At 43.0% G+C, this 25,238-nt stretch overlaps 3 protein-coding genes across 3 annotated transcripts in view; all 3 read left to right on the plus strand.

The window, feature by feature from the left end:
* Positions 1–25,238, plus strand: part of LOC309550239 (uncharacterized protein) — a gene marked incomplete at both ends in the record, with an annotated part of 1,760,330 nt that overhangs the window by 1,008,839 nt on the left and 726,253 nt on the right.
* The window catches only part of LOC309548798 (uncharacterized protein), a gene marked incomplete at both ends in the record, with an annotated part of 266,454 nt that overhangs the window by 105,684 nt on the left and 135,532 nt on the right, over positions 1–25,238 (plus strand). The gene's annotated exons all lie outside the window — the stretch shown is intronic.
* Positions 13,512–14,679, plus strand: LOC309550739 (general transcription factor II-I repeat domain-containing protein 2A-like). The gene is made up of 2 exons (XM_082251077.1): positions 13,512–14,568; positions 14,649–14,679. The coding sequence occupies exon 1, from the start codon at positions 13,539–13,541 to the stop codon at positions 14,562–14,564; it is 1,026 nt and encodes a 341-aa protein (XP_082107203.1). The 5' UTR covers positions 13,512–13,538; the 3' UTR covers positions 14,565–14,568; positions 14,649–14,679.

Genomic DNA, 25,238 nt, shown 5'->3' on the forward strand with positions numbered 1-25,238 from the left:
ATTGCTATCATTCCTGACCGATGTGACTGGAGAAGCTGTGAATGGAGAATGATCTGCTCTCCATTATCTTCAGTAGAGGGCAGATAGACTCCTGATGTCTCATTAAAGAGAACCTGTCACATTAAAATGCTATCACATGCCATGCATGCCAGAGTGAGAGCGATTATTCTACATCCATTATTCAGGGTTCCCTCTACACACAGGACCTGGAAAGGCTTTTAAAGCGCCATCTATGGGACATTTGTGGATACAAAAAGTTTGTCATCATTTCATCAGCACACAGAATTATAAGGCTGGACATGTCGGGTATCTATTTATTCAAAAATGGGTAATAAATTGCAATTACTGTGTGTACTCTAATATTACATTTATTGTATTTTTTTTAATAATCTTTATTTTATTTATTTCAACGACAGAGTATAATATAACAAAACAAATAACAGTAAAAAGTAGGTGCATTTTCAAACAATAATGGCAAATCATGTAACAGCCAGTAGTCACGTGTAAAATGGGCAGGAATGCTCAACAATCAGAGTGTGCCAATCGGCCAAACAGAGGAAATCCTCATTCAGAGCCTGCCTAATGATCCGGGCCAGGCCCCCAGGAAAGATCCCCTGGGTGTCCCGTGATGACCATCAACTAGAATTATACCACATTACTGCCATAGGAACAAATAAGAAACATATATAAAATTCTAGGAGAGACTTAAGAGGTGAAAAGAAAGGGAGTTGCCCCTAGAGGAGCAACGAAAGAAAAGGAGGAAAGAAGAGAAAAGAAGTAAGACAGGTGGTGTAGAGGCAGCAAGGCAAATGAAAATCCGTTGATCTAGAGCTATAGAGGAAAAGGAGTGTCGTTCCCCACCGTGGTGTGACATTGGGTAACTTAGGCCGCCTAGGCAGCGCCTCTCGACCCTACCTCAGGGGAAAGACATCTGCAGGGGGTGTGGCCCCAACCAAGTATTACTAGGTATCAGGGATCTCATCTGAGTAGAACATCCAAGCCATCCATGTATCCATAAACAGAGACTGCTGACCCTTGAGAGTCATCACCCTCTGTTCCGCACTCATGACTCCATTCACCTCTCGCTTCCACTCAGCCAGAGTGGGACAAGAAGCCTGTTTCCAGTGCCTGACTTTTATTGTATTTTTTAATGAAAGTTACCATTGATGAACTATTGGGTTATTACCATGTGACATATAAAATGTAACTTCCACTCTTTTATTCTCCAGGACATCTGCTTTCACAATATATATATGTTTAGTTGTTTTACAGAGTACCCGATATTTTATTTATTCCGGATATATCCCTGCTGTGCTCCATTCCCTAGCTGGTCTGGGAACTCAGCCTACTCTCCTCCAATGATCAGAATTATCCTGACACACCTCCCCCCTGAACAGCCGTTCACTGGGAAGATCAGTGTGATGCTGTATCTCCTCCCCCAGCTCTTAGGCAGCTTAGAATAGAGGAATGGGATCACTTATAAAAAAAGGGAAAAAGGTATACAGATGTGTGTGTGTGTGTGTGTATGTGTGTGTGTATATATATATATTTATTTACACACACATTAGATATACCTTTTTTATAAGTAATCACATTCTACTGTTCTTAGCTGCCTAAGAGCAGGAGGAGGAGAAACAGCAGCACACTGTAGAGGAGATGCAAAAATATATACTTAGTACAAAGACAAGTGTGTCTTGCCTACAGTCAAGCATGGTGGTGGGAGTGTCATGGTCTGGGACTACGTGAGTGCTACCGGAACTTGGGAGCTACATTTCATTGAGGGAACCACGAATTCCAACATGTACTGTGACATACTGAAGCAGAGCATGATCCCCTCCCTTCAGAGACTGGGCCGCAGGGCAGTATTCCAACATGATAATGACCCCAAACACACCTCCAAGACGACCACTGCCTTGCTAAAGAAGCTGAGGGTAAAGGTGATGGACTGGCCAAGCATGTCTCCAGACCTAAACCCTATTGAGCATCTGTGGGGCATCCTCAAACAGAAGGTGGAGGAGTGCAAGGTCTCTAACATCCACCAGCTCTGTGATGTCATGGAGGAGTGGAAGAGGACTCCAGTGGTAACCTGTGAAGCTCTGGTGAACTCCATGCCCAAGAGGGTTAAGGCAGTGCTGGAAAATAATGGTGGCCACACAAAATATTGACACTTTGGGCCCAATTTGGACATTGTCACTTAGGGGTGTACTCACTTTTGTTGCCAGCGGTTTAGACATTAATGGCTGTGTTGAGATATTTTGAGGGGACAGCAAATTTACACTGTTATACAAGCTGTACACTCACTACTTTACATTGTAGCAAAGTCTCATTTCTTCAGTGTTGTCACATGAAAAGATAGAATAAAATATTTACAAAAATGTACGGGGTGTACTTACTTTTTTGAGATACTGTATATAGATCTCTCTCTCTCTATATATATATATATATATATATATGCACACACATACACTATACACAAATGTTTTGCCTTTTATCTCTATTTTGAACAGGATGGGTTGCTCTACAAGGCGATCGTTTACATACACAGCGCTTTTGCAGCACTTTTCAGGTGCTTTTGGGGCGTTAGCAGTGCACTTTTTTAAGGACATGCGACTCAAAGACTGCTTCAAAAAGCATTTTGAAGCGCTTCCCATTAATTTCAATGGAAAGGGGCGTTTTGAAGTCCGGGGATCTACCGCCAGCCATTCCTGGAGTCAGCACTTTGTGTGTGGAACCTGCAGATAGGAGAGCCAAGGAGACCATATTATGTAGAAGAGAGGTTGTTTGTATCGGAAGACACAAACCATTCTTTCATTTAGAATTATCCATGTGAGCTTACACTTCGTTAAGGCAATGTCTATATCTGGTCTTTTCCATGCAATTTTGGCCACCAAGAACATGAAGTATATTAAGGAAGAGAGGAAAGATCGCTGGTGCCGCACATCCATGGAGTCCTATGGTGGTATGAGAGAGACAACCTCAGTCTGGGCTCCAGCCAGGCCACGCCCCCAAAATGTTTTACTCTGCCCCTGGAGCTTAGTCATGGAGAAGAACATGAAGTATATTAAGGTCTGTGTGTGTCTCAGGACATTTTCCACTGGTTTATTCAGAAGGGTAATACTTGCATCTGTGATAACATTGACCGTCGTACCTGAAAAAATAAAAGCGTGTACCCTCATCCTAAAGAGACGCACTTTAGGACATTCCACCATATGTGTAGAAACATGTCCATCTGGCCACACCCCCTGAAGCAGGAGGCAGACGAGCCCGGGGGATGACACCAATTTCTATTAAACTTAGCGCCATCAAATGGCCAAATACACATTTTTAGTTTTAAATGAATGGTTGGTTTAACCACTTAAGCTCAGGAAAGGTTTTACCCCCTTCATGACCAGAGCCTTTTTTTGCTATTCACCACTGCACTACTTTAACTGGTAATTGCGAGGTCATGCAACACTGTACACAAATGACATTTATATCATTTTTTTTCACATAAATAAAGCTTTTTTGTGGCCTTTGATCACAACCGGGTTTATTTTTTATTATATAAACAAAAATCAAACATTTTGAAACATAAAAAACACAATATTTCTATTATAAAATATATCCAATAAAGAAAAAAAATTTACATAAGTTTGGGTCAAACTGTATTCTGCTACATGTCTTTGGTAAAAAAAAAATTCCCATGAAGTGTATATTAGTTGGTTTGAGTGAAAGTTATAGTCTACAAACTATGGTGGAATTTACACAGCTTTGACGTTATACTGGTAATGGTGGTGATCAGCAACTTCTAGTGGGAAAGTAATAGTGTGGCTGACAATTTGGCGCTAGCTGACATTCACTGGGAGGGGCATTAACTGACACTGACATCACCAGTGACACCAATACAGAGATCAATGATAATACTATACACTGTCACTGTACTAATGACACCGGCTGGGAAGGGGTTAATATCTAGGGGCAATCAAAGGGTTAACTGTGTGCCTTACAATGTGTAGTGTGTGTAATCTGTGCCGCTTTCACTAACCACCCTTGTTTATTTTCCCTGATTTACAGAAAATTCATTGGATGAATGTGACAAACATTCATTCAGCTGTTAAAAATTCCGACTGTATTTGAATTTACACAGTGATTTCCTATGATCGCCAGCTCCATCTAGTGGCCATATTACGGTATTTTTCTTGAAATACTTCCATCAGTAAAAATAGTGCGAAAAAAGCATTATGGCCACTAGATGGAGCCAATGATCATAGGAGATAAAAAATTGGCAAAACTTGTTACAGCTGGGCGAATGTTGGTCACATTCGCCCAGCTGTGACCAACATTCACCTCTTACCCAGTGACTATGGGCCCTGGTATTTAAGGGAACACTACTCTTTGGAAGGTGTATGCCTGGGGCATCCGTGGAGCGGTCTTGTTTCTGATTCAAGTTTATGTCTCCCCAAAACACACAGACTCCGGGAACTGGAGGTTCCATATCCATATTTGGGGCCTCTATGCCTCAAACCAGCAATGACTGTAGATGTTATGTAATCAGCCCAAACCACTGGGGCCTCCTGCTATAACGTGCTCTCAGTCTGCCTGGAAGGGTTAGGAGGGCAGGAATCACGGTTTGGGAGAAGGAAGCACCTAGTCGGGGTGCCAAGCGGTTCCGTCACAGACTCCATTTTTATTTTTCTACTGCTAATAATGGCCAACAGGGGACAACACTTCATCCATGTCTTTGGTGACCTCTGATCTCCTTATCAACTGTTTCTTACATGATGAAGATCAGCCATGGAGTATATCTGAGGTGTATATCAGGGTGTGCTTCTTCCCCACATGAGAGCTGTGATGTCCAGCAACATTCAAGACATTTCCCACACTCAAGGCACTAATACACCTCAAGGGTTGTGTGGGATGCCTGATGTACAGGAAGACAGGACTTCAGTGAGGAACAATTCCCTCACTCAGGACAGGAAAGTGGTTTCTTCCCTGTGTGAGAGCTCTGATGTCTGGAAAGACTGGACTTATCTGAAAAACATTTTCTGCACTCAGGACAGGAATACGGCTTCTCCCCCGTGTGAGATCTCTGATGTTTGTAGAGATGAGACTTCTGTGAAAAACATTTCCTGCACTCAGGACAGGAATACGGCTTCTCCCCTGTGTGAGATCTCTGATGTTTGTAGAGATGAGACTTCTGTGAAAAACATTTCCCACACTCAGAACAGGAATACGGCTTTTCCTCCGTGTGAGACCTCTGATGTGTAACAAGATTTTCTTTTCGTACAAAACATTTACCACACTCTGAACAGGAAAATGGCTTCTCCCCCGTGAGAGACCTCTGATGCATAACAAGATATGATTTTCGTGCAAAACATTTCCCACACTCTGAACAGGAAAATGGCTTCAGGCCCGTGTGCAGTTGCTGATGTTTGTGAAGTTGGGACTTCTGTGGAAAGCATTTGCGGCACTCAGGACAGTTATATGGCTTCTCCCCCGTGTGACATCTCTGATAAATAACCAAATTTATTTTTGTTGGAAAACATTTCCCACACTAAGGACAGGAATAAGTATTTTCATCCATGTGAGACTAATGATGTTTTGAAAGACTGGACATCTGTGGAAAACATTTCCCTCACTCAGAACAGGGAAGTGGCTCCTGCCCCGTGTGTGATCTCTTATGTTTGTAAAAATTGGACTTGTCTGAAAAACATTTTCCGCACTCAGGACAGGAATACGGCTTCTCCCCCGTGTGAGATCTCTGATGTCTGCAAAGATGAGACTTCTGTGAAAAACATTTTCCACACTCAGGACAGGAATATGGCTTTTCCCCCGTATGAGATCTCTGATGTTTGGAAAGATCAGCCTTCTGTGAAAAACAATTCCCACACTCAGAACAGGAATATGGCTTCTCCCTCGTGTGAGATCTCTGATGTGTGTAAAGATGGGACTTCTGTGAAAAACATTTCCCACACTCAGGACAGGAATATGGCTTTTCCCCTGTGTGAGATCTCTGATGTTTGGAAAGATCATACTTCTGTGAAAAACATTTCCCACACTCAGGACAGGAATATGGCTTCTCCCTCGTGTGAGATCTCTGATGTATATAAAGATGTGACTTCTGTGAAAAACATTTCCCGCACTCAGGACAGGAATATGGCTTCTCCCTCATGTGAGATCTCTGATGTGTGTAAAGATGTGACTTCTGTGAAAAACATTTCCCACACTCAGGACAGGAATATGGCTTTTCCCCCGTGTGAGATCTCTGATGTTTGGAAAGATCAGACTTCTGTGAAAAACATTTCCCACACTCAGGACAGGAATATGGCTTCTCTCCTGTGTGAGATCTTTTATGCACATTAAGTTTGGATTTAAAATTGAAACACTTCTCGCACTCAGTACAGAAAAATCTCTTATCTGTTGGAAGGATGGCACCGTCCCTCACAGTCTGAGGTTCCTCAGGAAAAGAGGAATACGATGGTCCGGCACCGTCCCTCACAGTCTGAGGTTCCTCAGGATAAGAGGAATGCGATGGTCAAGCACTGTCCCTCACAGTCTGAGGTTCCTCAAGATAAGAGGAATACGATGGTCCCGCACTGTCCCTCACAGTCTGAGGTTCCTCAGGATAAGAGGAATACGATGGTCCGGCACTATCCCTCAGAGTCTGAGGTTCCTCAGGATAAGAGGAATACGATGGTCCATCTACACTGTGTGGTGCCGGATGGACATTTGAGGTAGCCGGGTTTTCTCCTGGATTATACTGTGTGATGTCCTCATCTTCTACTTTACAGTCTGAAGACAAAGTGAGACAATCCTCTGAGGTTTTCCTCATCTCCCGTCCATGTACTAAAATAGAAATACAAAGATTATTACTAGACATGAGCATATTGGTTCCCCTAAACCAGGACTCCGCCCACATCAGGCAGCTTTGTCTCTGAGGATCTTACAATTCCACCCTCAAGGTAACTAGTAAATGGGTCCTCTGATCTCCTACCAGTTCATTTCTTTATTCATGGACCTTAGTCAGAGAGTGAGGAAACAACGAGAAGTGTCTTTTATAGGAGTGACAGTGATGAGGGTATTATAGGACGAGTGTCCCCTCCCCCTCTATCACTCATTGCCATCTTCCCAACACAAGAAGTCCCGCACTTCCTTATTTAGTCCATGATTTATTCATGAATAACAGCGGGGCTGAGCCCCACCAGAGGTCAGAGAGTGAGGATGGGGGGAGAACAACCAAGATAAAGACTGGACTGATCCTGAAGACCTCCATCATTGGGTTATTAGGTAAGGATATGACTCTGCACTACCCAAGTGTGCAAATAAAAAAAGAAAACTATGTTCATAGTAAATCAACAAATGGCTGTGTAGGAATGTAAAAACGAGCTACTGCAGCCACCTACTGTGTTCCCGCAAGCATGAACAGAGTATAGTGTAACAGCTGGTGGTGCACAAGCTCTACCGTGTGTAAATGTATCAACAACTTAACATGTAAAATATATCCTATAATATATACCATTGAACACATGGAAAAATAGTAATATATGAAACATTACCAAAGTGCGCTAAACAAATAAAGAAACAAATGATCAAACGTTCATGGATGGTGTCTGGATTGACACCAAAAACATATGCATTCAAATCCAAACAAGTGCAAAAACTATAAAAAGTCTTTCTTTTCAAATTGGAGTGAAGGTAAGGGAGTGTTGGGAGGTGGGTGGGGCCTCGTCCCAAAAATAGTGATCCAAAGTGGTTCTCAGTGACCTGGTATACACATGTGAACACCCAGTGTTAGGAGTGGACTCTTACCACAATGTGGAGAGATGTAAGCATGTACTGTGTTATGTCCAGAAGTCCCAACTGATCAAGCTGACAGGGATGGCTCTCGGATTAGACCGTATCAATCAGCTGCTTCCAAAGTGGGGGGGGGGATCTGTAGGCTTCCAAACAGGGGAAGATGCCAAGAAAGATCGTACCCAGAGAAGAGAAGAGGACTATAGTGCATTACCTTCAGCTTTATTTATAAATTGAATGAAGAGACACTTACACAATCCAGACGAAAAGACAGCAAATACAGGATGGTCGCGGATGTCTGCAGTACAAACCGGGACCTATGACAGCACAGCTGGCTCCCCCCGACGCGTTTCCACTAACAAGTCGGCTTCTGGAATTGGAGCTATTGAACACATATATAGTACATATGTATTAAAAGACATATATAGGCAGCGCTAGCAGGTAAAATCTATAAATAAGTGCTAAATGGTAAAAAATAGTATAATGTGATAGAAATTGTACTAAAAATTAAGTGCATATAATTCAGTATATAAAATCATAAATACATAAAATGCTACAGTGAATATGGTTAAGTGTATACACAAATCAGAAAATTCATAAAGTGCAACAAAAAATACGATCCAGTGTCCACAAATGTAAAAGAATAAAGTGCAAGATGTATTTAAGGTGCAGTCCAAACTTATATTCTTCCAAAGAAGTTTATGGTGCCAAAAACTGCTCAAAATCCAAATAAAGTGCCCAAGTGCTCTTCAAAGAAAATCCCCCTATGGCAGGGGTCGGCAACCCGCGGCTCCGGAGCCGCATGTGGCTCTTTTACATCTTTGCCGCGGCTCCGGGGCGGATACTAGCGAGGGGAGGAGGCGCTCCTCACTGTGGCGGGCGCTGTACTGGCTGTGACTCGCATGGGGGCGGTGCGTGCGTTAGTCACGCACCGTCCCGACGTCACCTTCCCGCCCGCTGTCAGATCGGAGGGCAGCGGCGCGCATGCAGGAGAAGGATGACGTCCATCCAGACTCCCGTGCCAGGCACCAGTGTGAGGTAAGTGAACTTATGCCTGGGGGGGGGAGCCTGAGCGCGGCCCGGCTCACACACTGCATTGAAGGGGGTTATGTATGGTGGTCTCTGCAAGTGATGCCCCGGCCCACACACTGCATTGAAGGGGGTTATGTATGGTGGTCTCTGCAAGTGATGCCCCGGCCCACACACTGCATTGAAGGGGGTTATGTATGGTGGTCTCTGCAAGTGATGCCCCGGCCCACACACTGCATTGAAGGGGGCATGTATGGTGGTCTCTGCATATTCAGGGGGCATGGAAGTGAAGTGATGCCTCAGGGGGGGGGGACCTGGCCCACACACTGCATTGAAAGGGGCATGTATGGTGGTCACTACATTGAAAGGGGCATGTATGGTGGTCACTACTACATTGTAAGGGGCATGTATGGTGGTCACTACTACATTGTAAGGGGCATGTATGGTGGTCACTACATTGAAAGGGGGCATGTATGGTGGTCACTACTACATTGTAAGGGGCATGTATGGTGGTCACTACATTGAAAGGGGGCATGTATGGTGGTCACTACTACATTGAAAGGGACATGTATGGTGGTCACTACATTGAAAGGGGCATGTATGGTGGTCACTACATTGAAAGGGGCATGTATGCTGGTCACTACATTGTAAGGGGCATGTACGCTGGTCACTACATTGAAAGGGACATGTATGGTGGTCACTACATTGAAAGGGGCATGTATGGTGGTCACTACATTGAAAGGGACATGTATGGTGGTCACTACATTGTAAGGGGCATGTACGCTGGTCACTACATTGAAAGGGGACATGTATGGTGGTCACTACATTGAAAGGGGCATGTATGGTGGTCACTACATTGAAAGGGGCATGTATGCTGGTCACTACATTGTAAGGGGCATGTATGCTGGTCACTACATTGAAAGGGGCATGTATGGTGGTCACTACTACATTGTAAGGGGCATGTATGCTGGTCACTACATTGAAAGGGGCATGTATGGTGGTCACTACTACATTGTAAGGGGCATGTACGCTGGTCACTACATTGAAAGGGGCATGTATGCTGGTCACTACATTGAAAGGGGCATGTATGCTGGTCACTACTACATTGTAAGGGGCATGTATGCTGGTCACTACATTGAAAGGGGCATGTATGGTGGTCACTACTACATTGTAAGGGGCATGTATGGTGGTCACTACTACATTGTAAGGGGCATGTACGCTGGTCACTACATTGAAAGGGGCATGTATGGTGGTCACTACTACATTGTAAGGGGCATGTATGCTGGTCACTACATTGAAAGGGGCATGTATGGTGGTCACTACATTGAAAGGGGCATGTATGGTGGTCACTACTACATTGTAAGGGGCATGTACGCTGGTCACTACATTGAAAGGGGCATGTATGCTGGTCACTACATTGAAAGGGGCATGTATGCTGGTCACTACTACATTGTAAGGGGCATGTATGGTGGTCACTACTACATTGTAAGGGGCATGTATGGTGGTCACTACTACATTGTAAGGGGCATGTACGCTGGTCACTACATTGAAAGGGGCATGTATGGTGGTCACTACTACATTGTAAGGGGCATGTATGCTGGTCACTACATTGAAAGGGGCATGTATGGTGGTCACTACATTGAAAGGGGGCATGTATGCTGGTCACTACATTGAAAGGGGCATGTATGGTGGTCACTACATTGAAAGGGGGCATGTATGGTGGTCACTACTACATTGTAAGGGGCATGTATGCTGGTCACTACATTGAAAGGGGCATTATTAATTATTATTTACATCAGACACTGATTATTATTTATGGTACACTGGGGCCCTGATTAATTTTCTATGGCATTTTGGGGCATTGATTATTGGGCATAGCAAATTTTGCTATGGGGCCCTCTGATTTCTAATTACGTCCCTTTTTTGGACCCCCGGTAGGCCAGCCATGGATAAAGGCAAGAAAAGAAAAATTTCTGAAGAAAACAGAGTGTTTAATGATACATGGACAGAATCATTTGCATTCTCTACTGACAAGACTGGTTTACCAGTATGCTTAATATGTGGTGAGAAATTTGCAAACAACAAAAAGTCGAATATTGCAAGACATTTCCAGAATAAACACACAGCCTTTGCTGAAAAATATCCAGATGGAGATGAGAGACGAAAAGCCGTTGCAGAACTTATGAGGAAGGTTGATAGGAGCAAAAATAATTTCAAGAAGTGGGTGAAGTCTGCAAATTCCACAACATATGCTAGTTTTGTAGCCTCTCAGGAAATAGTCAAGCACGGGAAGCCGTTCACAGATGGAGAGTATATAAAAGAAGCATTCATTAAGATTTCGGAACATCTATACATGGACTTCAAAAACAAGAATGAAATTGTGCAGAAAATCAAAGACATGCCTCTCTCTGCGAAGACTGTCAAAGACAGAACCCTAAAAATGGCAGAAAACATTAGCAAGCAGCAAATTCAAGACATTAATTCAGCTGTGGCTTACTCCATCGCCTGTGATGAGTCCAAAGATAAAGGTGATATTGAACAAATAGCGCTGTTCTGCCGATATGTGAACTCTTTTGGGCCACAGGAAGAACTGATTGAGCTGATACCACTAAAAGACCAAACAAGGGGTGAGGATGTCTGTAAGGCTGTCCTGGACTTTTTAAGTGCTAAAAAAATAAACACCAACCACCTGGTCTCAGTCGCTACTGATGGGGCACCGAGCATGAGAGGAGCACAGAAGGGCTTTGTGGCTCTACTGCAGAAGGCACTGGGTAGAACGCTGCTGTCATTTCATTGCATCCTGCACCAACTTACCTCTGTTTCATTTAGGTGTACCCCATTACCATGGGCTACACGGTTTCAGTGAACATTTGGCTATATTAGTATCTGGTCTATAGACTGCCAATAAACATACGATTTTACATTATCCTGTGTCCCTTTCATTACATATATATCTATTATGGTCTGGTCCTACCTCATTCAAAGTCCCAACTTTGCTTTCATTTTCTTGCTTTCATGCAAACAGGGATGGAGACTCCGGTGGTCAGGAGTCTCATTCAAAGTCCCAACCCCCTTCCCCCATAACAATTGATTTAGGGATGGAGGTGTGGTTTACCAGCGCTATCTTTATGTTTTATTACAACAATTTTTGTTAGCTGCATGCATACCTTCAATATTTGGTCTTTTAATTTGGTCCTATATACACATGTTTTGTTAATTTATTTATTTTTATTTTTTCCTTACGAAATTACCAATATTACTATGACTATGTTATGTACAAGCCCTCTGGATTTATGGTGTGTTCCGGGGCTGTGTCTTCCCCGGGAACTGCGATGGGCCCCGTCCGCTTCCTGTCCTGCCTCCTTCCCTTCCCTCCCCCCGACCTTGTTGGGCGGGGTCTAGGCTGGGAGGCCGGGTGGCGGCCGCAGCTCATCGGCGCCACGCATTCCCGTGCGGGATATGACGTCACAATGTGGCGCCCAGGTCCTGTCACGTGGCTGTCCATCTTGCGCATAAATGCGGAGGCTCCACTGACGTCTCTGTCGGTTTGGCGGCTTCATACAATTGTGCAGCAGTGTGACGCTGGGTGCAATCCCTGCCTTTGCGCCTGCCCAGGTACCTATCACTCTATTTTGGTTTCTTACACTTATCTCTCTGTACACCCTTCTGGCATACTTCTTTGGTTTTGCCCATCTACAATCTCACATGGTTACTCTTTGGGGATTTTATATTGGATATCTCCTTTTCATTATTATTTCATTTGCTCCTACTTTTTCTTTATCACACCCTTTATTATCTGGTGGTCCACTATGATATATACTATTCTTAAACACCATAGGTGGTTTACTTATATATTCCCTTATTACTTGGTGGTTCTCTGCATTACTTTATAATCATCACTGGCTACACTTTCTTTGTTCTCTTGGCTCCTCTGGATCTCATTAACAGCTCCCTTGTACAACTATTATTATTATTATTATTAGTATTACTTTCATACATCTATATTACCCCTATTCATCCTACAGATGGATATTTACCATCAGTGGAGGCTATATTATGACCCCTTCTGGAGGATCTCACTTCACTTACCACTTATTGGTATGACTGTGCGGCGCACGCAGGCTTTGCCCCCTCAGTTCCCGGGTGAGACCAATCCCCTGGACCTCACGCCACCCCAGTGTAAGCTCTACCCCCCTAACAGGGTTATGTGGTTCTACTCGTTTATTATTTTTATTTCTATTTCATTTCATTTTACTTATTTATGTATATTCCCTTTAGACCTTGCAACATGCCTACTCCTGACGAAGTGATATTTTTTCACGAAACGCGTTGAGTTCAACACAGGCTATGTCAGCTTTTAAAAGTTATTGTTGTTATATTGTGCATTAATGACCCCTTGTTTATGCTCTATGTACCTATTTGTATGTACCAGGATAATTATGTATTACCATGTACCTCTGTCTTGGACCCTGTATACTTACCTCTGTTTCATTTAGGTGTACCCCATTACCATGGGCTACACGGTTTCAGTGAACATTTGGCTATATTAGTATCTGGTCTATAGACTGCCAATAAACATACGATTTTACATTATCCTGTGTCCCTTTCATTACATATACATCTATCATGGTCTGGTCCCACCTCATTCAAAGTCCCAACTTTGCTTTCATTTTCTTGCTATCCTGCACCAAGAGGCATTGTGTGCTCAAACATTTCCCCCCGAATGCACAAAAGTGATGGATGTGGTCATTCAGATTGTTAATAAGATAATGGCAAAGGGTTTAAACCACCGTCAGTTCCGTTTGCTATTGGATGAGGTGGAAAGCACATATTCTGACCTCCTGCTCCACAACAAGGTCCGGTGGCTGTCCAGAGGCGAGGTGCTAAAACGCTTTGTCACATGTTTGGAAGAAGTAAAAACCTTCCTGGCCAGCAAAGAGCTCACCTTTGCTGAGCTGGAACAGCCAGAGTGGCTGGAAAAATTACATTTTATGGTAGACATGACAGCCCATCTAAACACGCTAAATACAACCCTTCAGGGGAAAGGAGGCACAGCCCTGCACATGCTGGAGGAGGTTTTGGCATTCGAGCGCAAGTTGACAGTGTTTGTCAAAGATTTCCAGAGAGGTACACTGTCTCACTTTCCCTCTTTGAGAGAGTTCAAACAAAGTCATGATACGATAAATGTGGAATATTTCACGTCTGCAATCACCGCAATGCAAAGCTCGTTTGGGAAACGATTCTGTGAGTTCAGAGAGGAAAAAACCACATTATCCTTCCCTGTCACTCCCCTGGCGATCGATCCATCCCTATTGAATATGACTGCATTTGCAGGTGTAAGTCAACCTGATCTTGAGATGGAACTGGCCGATATAGCCGACAAAGATATATGGGTGTCCAAGTTCAAATGCTTGACCGCTACTCTTGAGGATGTTGCCCGTCAGAAGGCCATTCTGGCTCAGAATCATAAATGGAGTGACATTGAAAACCTTCCCAAACAGGACAAACTTGTATTTGAAACATGGAATGCCATCCCCAACACTTATATAAACATGAAAAAGTATGCATTTGGAGTCCTGTCGATCTTCGGTTCCACATATGTATGTGAGCAGGTCTTCTCCAACATGAACTATATTAAAAACAAACAACGATCACGCCTCACAGATGACAGCTTGCAAGCCTGTGTGAAAATGAAGGTGACATCTTACAGCCCTGATGTGCAGACACTGAGCACTGAGGTTCAGGAGCAAAAGTCCCATTAACCAGGTAAATTAAATATTTCAATTAGCTATTAATTTGCAAAAATATATTTTACATTGTTAAGTGAAAGTCCTTTTTTTCTTCAGATTGACAGCTGACTGCACGATCCTGTGTATATATAGCATTAAGGTAAGAAACAATATATGCAGTGTTATATTTGTTTTAAATGTCGCAATGGTTTTGCGGCTCCCAGTTTTTTTTTTTTCTTCGGAAACGGGTCCAAGTGGCTCTTTTTGTCTTAAAGGTTGCAGACCCCTGCCCTATGGGGATGCACTCATCAGATTTGGGATGTAAATGAGCCTTGAATGTATGTAATATTCCGTTCATCACATTATACTATTTTTTACCATTTAGCACTTATTTATAGATTTTACCTGCTAGCGCTGCCTATATATGTCTTTTAGTTTTTCCCGGTTTTTTACTTGGTGAGCAGCAGCTTCAGGATAGATAGATATATATATAATTTTATAATTCACTATTATTTATTCATCACAGCGCGGGTATTAATTTATTGTTTTACAAGTACATATGTATTACCATAAACATATATGGTGGGTCACACAGTGCAGTCCATTGTAGAAGTGTATGAATATTCCAAAGTATATAACAGTTCATTCTCCCGCGGTGATGTGACAAATATAATCTCTTGTTTCCAAATACGGGGCTTCTTTTCTGCAGATATAAAAAGGAATCGGTGTGCTTTCACCTCCTTGTGACACCTCTGTGCTCCCAGAACTCTTACCTTAAGAGGCAATCAAATAAGCCTTATAGTTGTAATGTTTGGGATGATGTTCCATCAATCTTAGCCTGGTTCCAGGTATTTCAGAAGTATCCAGGTAATCCTTAGTGGTGTTCCCTTTAAAACTCCATCTCACACACTTACTCCATATATTGGGGTAAAAGTAACCCCCCATGATGTAGTATTTAAAAACAATAATTTATTAAAAAATAGAACCTCTTACATTATAAAACACTCTGTTGTGTGTGTGTACAGTGACTTGCCAGTCTCCTACATCACTTTTGGTCTGGGATGCCCTACGCGTTACGTCACAGCACGTGATTTCATCAGGAGAACTGGATTGGTTGAATTACATGTCAATTAATCTAGTGGAGACCAGAAAATGTGCGATGGCCATTTTATTGTGGTTTACATTAAAAACATATGGCGGACATTTTTTATGTGATTATAGCTGATTAAGCAGCCTATAGAGGTTAACCACTTCAATACCGGGCACTTTCAACCCCTTCCTGCCCAGGCCAATTTTCAGCATTCAGTGATGACACATTTTGAATGACAATTGCACGGTCATGAAACACTGTACCCAAATGAATTTTTTTTACACACACAAATAAAGCTTTCTTTTGGTGGAATTTAATCAGCACTGGGCTTTTTATTTTTTGCTGAAAAAATAGTTTTTTCTTAGTGTCTGTTAAAAATTTTTGTAACTAGGTAATTTTTCTCCTTCACTGATGGGCACCAATGAGGCTGCACTGATGTGCACTGATGAGGCGGAACTAAAGGGCGCTGCTGGGTCGGCACTGATAAGGAGGCACTAATATTCAGCACTGATAGGGAGCACTGGTGGTCACTGATTGGTACTGATAGGTGTATCAGTTGTGGATATTTTTTAACTGATTCATGACAAATGTTCCCATACGTGTGTAATAATCTCTCACCCACAGGTGGTTAAGTCTCTTATGTATAAAATGGCTGCTGCATATTCAATGAACCATTTGGTTGTGGGGGGGGGGGGGGAGTGCAGCCGTGTGTTGCTGACCTCACTCGCAAAGTGACCTATGAGTGGTCAAAGGAATAACCACATCCTGTGGGTGGTTTCTGGTAAAGAGGACTTGAATAGAGAGTCATTAGCATTTGGGGAAGGAGTTTGTTTGGCGAAGGTTGGCTCTTTGTTTGGAGCTGTGGGACAGCCATGATGCAGCCAGGATTTCTCAATGCTTTGCTTTCTCCAGAGATCCATTGGAAGCTGTTTGAATTTCAACTACCAGAGCAAAGTATTTATTTGATATTCTTGGGACAAGGGTTGCTTTGTTTGAGACGTGGTAATTTTAAGCATATTTCTGCTGTTTACAGACCATAGGCTGTTCATTAGTTTGGCATTGTTATATCTGCCAGTCCTGTATTATGTTCCTAATATTGTAATAGTTTGTATGTATAGCATGTTTTGTACAGTAAAAGCACATTTATACACTGCAGAGGTCTGAGCTTCCTTGTTTATACCGCAAAGTAACCTTGCTAGATAGACGCAAGCAAAACAATAGGCGGCACTGGTGGGCACTGATAGGTGGCACTTATGGGCAATATTAAGTGGCACTGATGGACAAGCACTGAAAAGCAGCATTGATTGGCATAACTGATGGGCGCAGACTGGTGTCACTGATGAGCACACAGAGTGGCATCACTAATGGGCACTGTTGGGGCTGCATTGAAAGCAGGGCACTGATTACCTATACAGGTCTCCCCTGTGAAGAGATGCCACTGATCGGCTCTCCTCTTTTCCCACTCTGTCAGTGTGAGGCGAGGAGAGCCGATAAACTTCCTTGTTTACATGTGAACAGCTGTGATTAGACAAAGCCGATCACATGGGTAAAGGGCCCCAACTCTTTGCCGAGATCAGGAACACAACGTGCCCATGGGCGCGCGATCACGGATAAACTGAGTGCAATCATAGAACGTTGTCCCAGAACAAGAGCCACACCGCTCTGCCGTCCTTTTACTATACGGCGTGCGGGAAGTGGTTAAAGAAATATCTTCAACAGTGGCCATTTTGTTATAGCTCAGTATAAATCATGGTTGACAATAAGCAGTAGCTGTAATTGTTTAAACAACCCCAGGACATATAATACTAGACATGGATAGTAGAAACTATTCTCATGGACATTATAATTCCATGCCAATAATTCTTTGGTACTAAATATGTAATAAAGGTACGATGAAATGGAAACATTTTACATATATATTCACCACCTTACATGACATACTGTCATATTCTAATATAATACATATTAGACGTGCGCAATTCATTTCGGTCCGAAATTACAAATACACAAATTCAGACGAATTTTTGGTATCCGAATCTCCGAATGAAATGGTAACAAATTTTGTTGAAATACGTTAAAAATTTGCTTTGTTTATTTGTTTTCTAACAAATTCTAATTTTAATTCAGATCAGTCAACAAACTATCATCCGATTCAAATTCTGTGTGAAGAATAGCTGGTTGTTAAGCAGGGGGCTGGGAAGCCATACCAGGCCCTTTGGGTCAGATGACGACTCATGGTTGTAAGGACAGCTTCCTGACCTGCTGCTTAACAACCAGATATTTCTTCACTCAGCATTTGAATTGGTCGATCGGATTTCGACTGATCCGAATTCTAATCGTTCTGAAAAGTTGGAGTTCGTTAGAAAATTAATAAATGAAACAAAATTTTATGAAAATGTAACTAAACGAATTCCATAATGAAACGAAATTAGTAACATCAAATCTATCTGAAATGAAACAAAACTAATGTTTCTGTTCGCACATGTCTTTTGCATATTTAATACCAAAGAATTATTGGCATGTTATTATAATGTCCACGTGAACAGTTTCTACTATCCATGTCTAATATTACATGTCCTGGGGTTGTTTAAACAATTACAGCTACTTATTGTCAACCACGATTTATACTGAGCTACAACAAAATGGCCGCTATCAGAGAGATTGCATCAAAAATGACCGCTGTATGTTTTTATTGTAATCCACAATAAAATGGCCACCGCACGTTTTCTGATCTCCACTAGATAGATTGACATGTAATTGAACCAATCCAGAGCTCCTGATGAAGTCACGTGCCGTGACGTAACGCGTAGGGCATCCCAGACCAGAAGTGATGTAGGAGGCGGGCAAGTCACTGTACACACACACAGCATGTTTTTTTTTTAATGTAAGAGTTATTTTTCTTTTTAATTACTGTTTTAAATACTACACTATGGGGGGTAACTTTCTTTTACCCCAATATACGAAGTAAGCATGGGAGATGGAGTATTAAAGGGACCACCACTAAGGATTACCTGGATATTTCTGAAAAAACTGGAACCAGCTAGGATTGATGGAACATCATCCCAAACATTACAACTATAAGGCTTATTTGATTGCCTCTTATGGTGAGAGTTCTGGGAGCATAGAGGTGTCACAAGGAGGTGAAGATCATTGAGGTGTCACAAGGAGGTGAAGATCATAGAGGTGTCACAAGGAGGTGAAGATCATAGAGGTGTCACAAGGAGGTGAAGATCATAGAGGTGTCACAAGGAGGTGAAGATCATAGAGGTGTCACAAGGAGGTGAAGATCATAGAGGTGTCAGAAGGAGGTGAAGATCATAGAGGTGTCAGAAGGCGGTGAAGATCATAGAGGTGTCACAAGGAGGTGAAGATCATAGAGGTGTCACAAGGAGGTGAAGATCATAGAGGTGTCAGAAGGAGGTGAAGATCATAGAGGTGTCACAAGGAGGTGAAGATCATAGAGGTGTCACAAGGAGGTGAAGATCATAGAGGTGTCACAAGGAGGTGAAGATCATAGAGGTGTCAGAAGGAGGTGAAGATCATAGAGGTGTCACAAGGAGGTGAAGATCATAGAGGTGTCACAAGGAGGTGAAAGCACACGGATTCCTATTTATATCTGCAGAAAAGAAGCCCCGTATTTGGAAATGAGAGATTCTATTTGTCACATCACCGCGGGAGAATGAACTGTTATATACTTTAGAATATTCATTCACTTCTACAATGGACTGCACTGTGTGACCCACCATATATGTTTATGGTAATACATATGTACTATATATGTGTTCAATGGTATATATTATAGGATATATTTTACATGTTAAGTTGTTGATACACTTACACAAGGTAGAGCTTGCGCACCACCAGCCATTACACATATCATTGGGTTATTGACTCCTCCCCCATTATCACTTTCTGTTTAAGGTTCCAAAGTTTGAGGATGTTATCACATTATTATCACCATGTAAAAGTCTGTCCTCCAATCAGATCATCAGATATAAAATGTCCAGCTGGTAGAGAATGGGTGTAACAAAAGAGAATCCATATTATGGTTATTTATACTCACTGACCACTATATTAGGTACACCTTGGGGGCTTGGACCCCCTTTTGTCTTCATTCTTGGTGGCATAGATACAACAAGGTGTTGGAAACATTCCTCAGAGATTTTGCTCCATAGTGACATGATAGTATCACAAACTTGCTGCAGATTTGTCGACTTCACATCCATGATACCAATCTCCCGTTCCACCACATCCCAAAGGTGCTCTATTGGATAAGATGTGGTCAATGTGGAGGCCATTGGAGGACAGTGACCTCATTGTCATAGTGAAGAAACCAGCGGTGAGATGATTGGAGCTTTGTGACATGGTGCATTATCCTGCTGGAAGGAGCCATCAGAAGATGGGGACACTGTAGTCATAAAGGGATGGAAATGGTCAGTAACAATACTCAGGTAGGCCGCGGGGTTTAACCCATGCTCAATTGGTACTAAGGGGCCCAAAGTGTGCCAAGGAAATATCCCCCACACCATTACACCACCAGCTTGAACCCTTGATACAAGGCAGGATGGATCCATGACCGAAATTCTGACCCTACCATCTGAATGTCGCAGCTGAAATCCAGACTTCTCATCAGACCAGGCAAGGTTTTTCTAATCTTCTATTGTCCAATTTTGATGATCCTGTGTGAATTGTAGCCTCCATTTCCTGTTCTTAGCCGACAGGTACGGCACACAGTGTGGTCTTCTGCTGCTGTGGCCCATCTTCTTCAAGGTTAGATGTGTTGTGTGTTCAGAGATGGTATTCTGAATACCTTGGGTGTAACGAGTGGTTATGTGAGTTACTGTTGCCTTTCTATCATCTGGAACCAGTCTGCCCATTCTCCTCTGACATCAACAAGGCATTTTCCTCCACACAACTGCCGCTCACTGGATATTTTCTCTTTTCCCCACCATTCTCTGTAATCCCGAGAGATGGTTGTGTGTGAAAATCCCAGAAATACTCAGACCAGCCCGTCTGCCACCAACAACCGTGCCACATTCAAAGTCACCTAAATCCCCTTTCTTCCCAATTCTGATGCTCAGTTTGAACTTCAGGAAGTCGTATTCACCATGTCTAGATGCCTAAATGTATTTAGTTACTGCCATGTGATTGGCTGATTAGCGATTTGTGTTGCCAAGCAATTGAACAAGTGTACCTAATAAAGTGGCCAGTGAGTGTATAGCAGTGGGTAGAGGGGAGAGAGCATAAGTCAGGACTATAATGTACAACATATTGTATAAGATACAACAGATAGGACTATATAGTATCAGAATGATGAAATGTACAACAGAGTACTGTATATAGTGCAGGAGTATGTAATGTACAACATAGAGTATATAGTTAAGGGGTCGGGAATACGTAATGTACAACATAGAGTATATAGTGCAGGGGTCAGGAGTATGTAATGTACAATATAGAGTATATAGTGTAGGGGTCAGGAGTATGTAATGTACAACATAGAGTATATAGTGCAGGGGTCAGGACTATGTAATGTACAACATAGAGTAAATAGTGCAGGGGTCAGGAGTATGTAATGTACAACATAGAGTATATAGTTAAGGGGTCGGGAATACGTAATGTACAACATAGAGTATATAGTGCAGGGGTCAGGAGTATGTAATGTACAATATAGAGTATATAGTGTAGGGGTCAGGAGTATGTAATGTACAACATAGAGTATATAGTGCATGGGTCAGGACTATGTAATGTACAACATAGAGTAAATAGTGCAGGGGTCAGGAGTATGTAATGTACAACATAGAGTATATAGTTAAGGGGTCAGGAATACATAATGTACAACATAGAGTATATAGTGCAGGGGTCAGGACTATGTAATGTACAACATAGAGTAAATAGTGCAGGGGTCAGGAGTATGTAATGTACAATATAAAATTATACAGTGTAAGGGTCAGGACTCATAATATTGGTATTCAGTAATCAGTGGAAGCTTAAATGTTTACATGAGACAAATTGCAGAGGTCACACACCACTGCCTCCCATCTCCTGAGACTGCACTCAGTGACTTGGGTCTGAGACTATACAAACATATCCCTCCACCCGGCACAGCCAGCAGACAACAGAACAAGTAACCCTGGGTGAATTCCTCTGTCAGAGATCTTACTAAATCCGGGCATAGGGAAGGAAATCCAAAGCACATTCCCCAGGTGTCTATGTCTAGTAATGCCTATGGTGAAAATAAACATTATGCTGCCAGCTGAACCCCAGAATCTCCATAAATCCAGGGTAGAGATGGGCCGAATGACCCCTGTTCGATTTGTGGCAGAACTTTCAAACATTGCAAAAGTTTGTAACCGAATAACGAACCCCATTGAAGTCTATAGGACGCAAACTAGAAAATCAAAAGTGCCCATTTTGCAGGCTTATATGCAAGTAATTGGGAATACAATGGTTATGGGGGTCTGGGTACTGCCCTGGGGGACATGTAGCAATCATAAACATAATTTTAAAATGAGCAGTAATTTACTAATGCTTAAAGTGAAACAATAAAAATATTAAAAAATCCTTTAAATATAGTGCCTGGGAGGTCCCCTTAGCCTGCTTGTAAAGTGGCACATCTGTACAGTGTATAGAACCTGCTGCAGCAATAACAACATTTATAAAGCCAAAAAAAAATGACATTTTTCTTGTAAGCTTTCTTTATTTTTTAAACAATGGCTTCGGGAGCCAGTCTGTATGATGAGGCCACAATTTAGTGCACTCGGAACAAGATTGGAGATTTTTTGGATTTATTCTGCTGTCCCTTTTGCACACTTTGGATAGAAGTAACAGGTGCAGAAAAATTCGGCTTTGGGTGTCAGTGGTGCCTTCACAACACTGTAACCCTATAGAGGTACTCTTGTTGAAAGCAAGAATAGGCCTTGCTGTCAGCAATTGAAATTATATGCACCTGTCAAACAGGTGCGGAAAAATTGGTCCTTGGGTGTTAATTGTGCCTATGAAACCTACACCAAAAAAAATTCTTACAGATGAAATCAACACCTACAAAGCTAGGCAGCCTAGACAGTCTTTCAAAGATTCAAAAATTGGAAAGCACTTGAATAAGCAGCATCTGCATCAAGGGCATGAAAGCTGCTGCTAATCCAGGATGGATTGATTTTGATAAATGTCAGCTGGTACACGGAGTCTGTGGATAGATATGCTCTCTTATCAGTCACAAAACCTGCCACAGCACTGAATGCAAGTTTAGAAAGCACGCTGGATGCAGGACAGCCCAGCAGTTTGATTGCATACTGAGCAAGTTCTAGCAAGCGGTCAATTCTAATGACCCAGTAACAGTGGAATGTCAACCGGAAAGATCTCTATGTTTTTGCCCCCAGATAATTTCCCACCATATGATGTGGACACTGCCCCGACATTAGAAGAAGACTCCTCAGGGGTCACTGTTGATTACAGTATCTGAAACTGCTTCCTCCCAGGCACGTACTACTCCCAAGAGTTCTGGGGATCAAAAACCATCTGTTAAGGGTTGTCGTACAGTATGTCTTGCTCTGCTTCAATGTCTCCAAAACTGCCAGAATCCTCCACCTCTCTCTCCTCTTGTGTGTTCTGTGGCATGGCAAGAATGGTTTCTGCATTAAGCGGGCCTTGAGAGGAAAGGAAGTCCTCTTCTTCCTCCTGCTGCTCTGCCTCAAGTGCCCTGACCATAATGCCATGCATTGTCACAGCTTACCACCCTCATGGCCTCCTCAAATGGTGACAGTACAGTGCATGCATTCTTTATCAGCAGTCATTGGTGTGGGGAAAAAAGCTGAGCCGGCCTGAGCCTGTCATTGTGCTATACTCACACAGGTACTTGTTGACGGCACTCTGCTGCATGTGCAGCTGCTACAGCATTGGCAAAGTCGAGTTCCACCTGGTGAGCATGTCACAAATCCCACCGAATTTACGCCAACTGAGCACTGACTATGTGTGACCGCCTGAAATGGCTACAGGCTCTTCTGGCCTGCTTTAGCAGATCTTCCAACCATGGGTACCTGTTTAAGAAATGCTACACCACCAAATTGAGGACATGTGCCAGGCATGGCACATGTGTCAACTTTTCCTGTCTAAGGGCAGATATTAGGTTTGTGCCATTATCGCACACCACAATTCCTGGCTCAAGCTGGCGTGGCATGAACCATCTCTGGGCCTGCCACTCCAAGAGTCTCTGCTCTGATGTGGCTCCTGTCCCCAACACAGACCAGCTGAAGCACTGCATGGCATCTTTTGACATGACTAATTAAATAGCCCCTTGAACGTTTACTGGGTACTGGTGGTTCATAGGACAATGCAGCAGAGGAGGGCATGGAGGAGGAAGAGATGGAGCTGACAAATCTCGCATCACCACTAGCTGTATGGAGACGTGGCAGAACAACAAGCTCCAGCACCGAGCCCTGTCCTGCATCCTTCAGAGTTGTAAGCAGAAGTTACCCAGTGTGCTATGAACTGAATCTATCATCCCTGACCATACTTGCTGGACCACATGTCAGCAGTAACATGGACTTTGCGGCTGACTTCCATGCCCAACTATGCCACAACATTGCCTTCCACATGATGGCAAGCTTGAATGGCCTTACATGAAAAGAAATAGCAACTGTGAACCTTGTGGTACAGCACATTTTGCAAATTCATGGAAGGGGGTAGAATCCAGCAAATGGAAAGGCAGGAGTTGTAAAGCCAGCAGCTTTGATAAGCTTGAATTTAGATTCTGAGCATGTGGGTGGCAGTGACTGTATTTTTCTTTTTCACTGCAGCAGATGGGGCAGAGAAATTTGCCTGCTATAGTCTACAGCTGGTGGTGTGCTACTGACAGACATGTTGCAATGACCTGTGACACGCTTCAGCCATGAGGTATAGCAGGGGTAGACAGAGGTGAGGAGTGGAGGAGGAGAAGAATTGCATCCCTTTTGTGTGGCTTTCAAGCATGTGATACCAAAATGTCTGGTGTTTTTGCTATGCTTGAGGCAAAGTTTGCAAACTGCAACAGTGCTATCAGCTGCACATATGCTAAAAAAGGCTCAAACAGCTAAGCTGTGGCAAATCGGGTCAGTGACCTCATCATCATCATCATCATCTCCTCCATCCTTATCATCACTGGAGATAACTTAGCAATACTGTCAGGGAAATGGCCATAGGAGAACTAACAATGTTGCCAGTAGTACAAATGGGCGAATCCGGTGCATCCCTGTACGCCCTGGCGTGGGAGCAACGAGCAGGTGTACACAGTGGCGGCGCACGCAATGCGTGACAGATGCAGCCACTTGCTGGCCTATAAAAGACTGCTGTGGGATCCTTCAGAATGCTGGATTATCGTCAGCCTTCCTGTGTTCCTGAGCTCCTGTATACTTTTCTTGGATTTCCCTGTTGTTACCTGGCTTGCTCCTGACTCTGCTTGATCTCCTCCTCCTGGCATTGAACCTCTGGCTTGCTCCACCAATCTTGCTCCTGTTAATCTACTGTGTATGACCCTGGCTTGCCTCAAGGACTTCTCTTCATTACCTTGTCAGTCCTCCTGTGTATGACCCTGACTCACATTACAGACCTTGCTACCTTCTCCTGCCTGCTTCCTGGCTTAAGGA

Source organism: Pelophylax lessonae, assembly GCF_965119305.1.
Source record: "Pelophylax lessonae genome assembly, chromosome: 3".
In the NCBI taxonomy this organism is placed as follows: domain Eukaryota; kingdom Metazoa; phylum Chordata; class Amphibia; order Anura; family Ranidae; genus Pelophylax; species Pelophylax lessonae.

Excerpts from the sequence above, each read along its gene's own strand:
- LOC309550739 (XM_082251077.1), top strand. The coding sequence starts at position 13,539 with ATGGATGTGGTCATTCAGATTGTTAATAAGATAATGGCAAAGGGTTTA.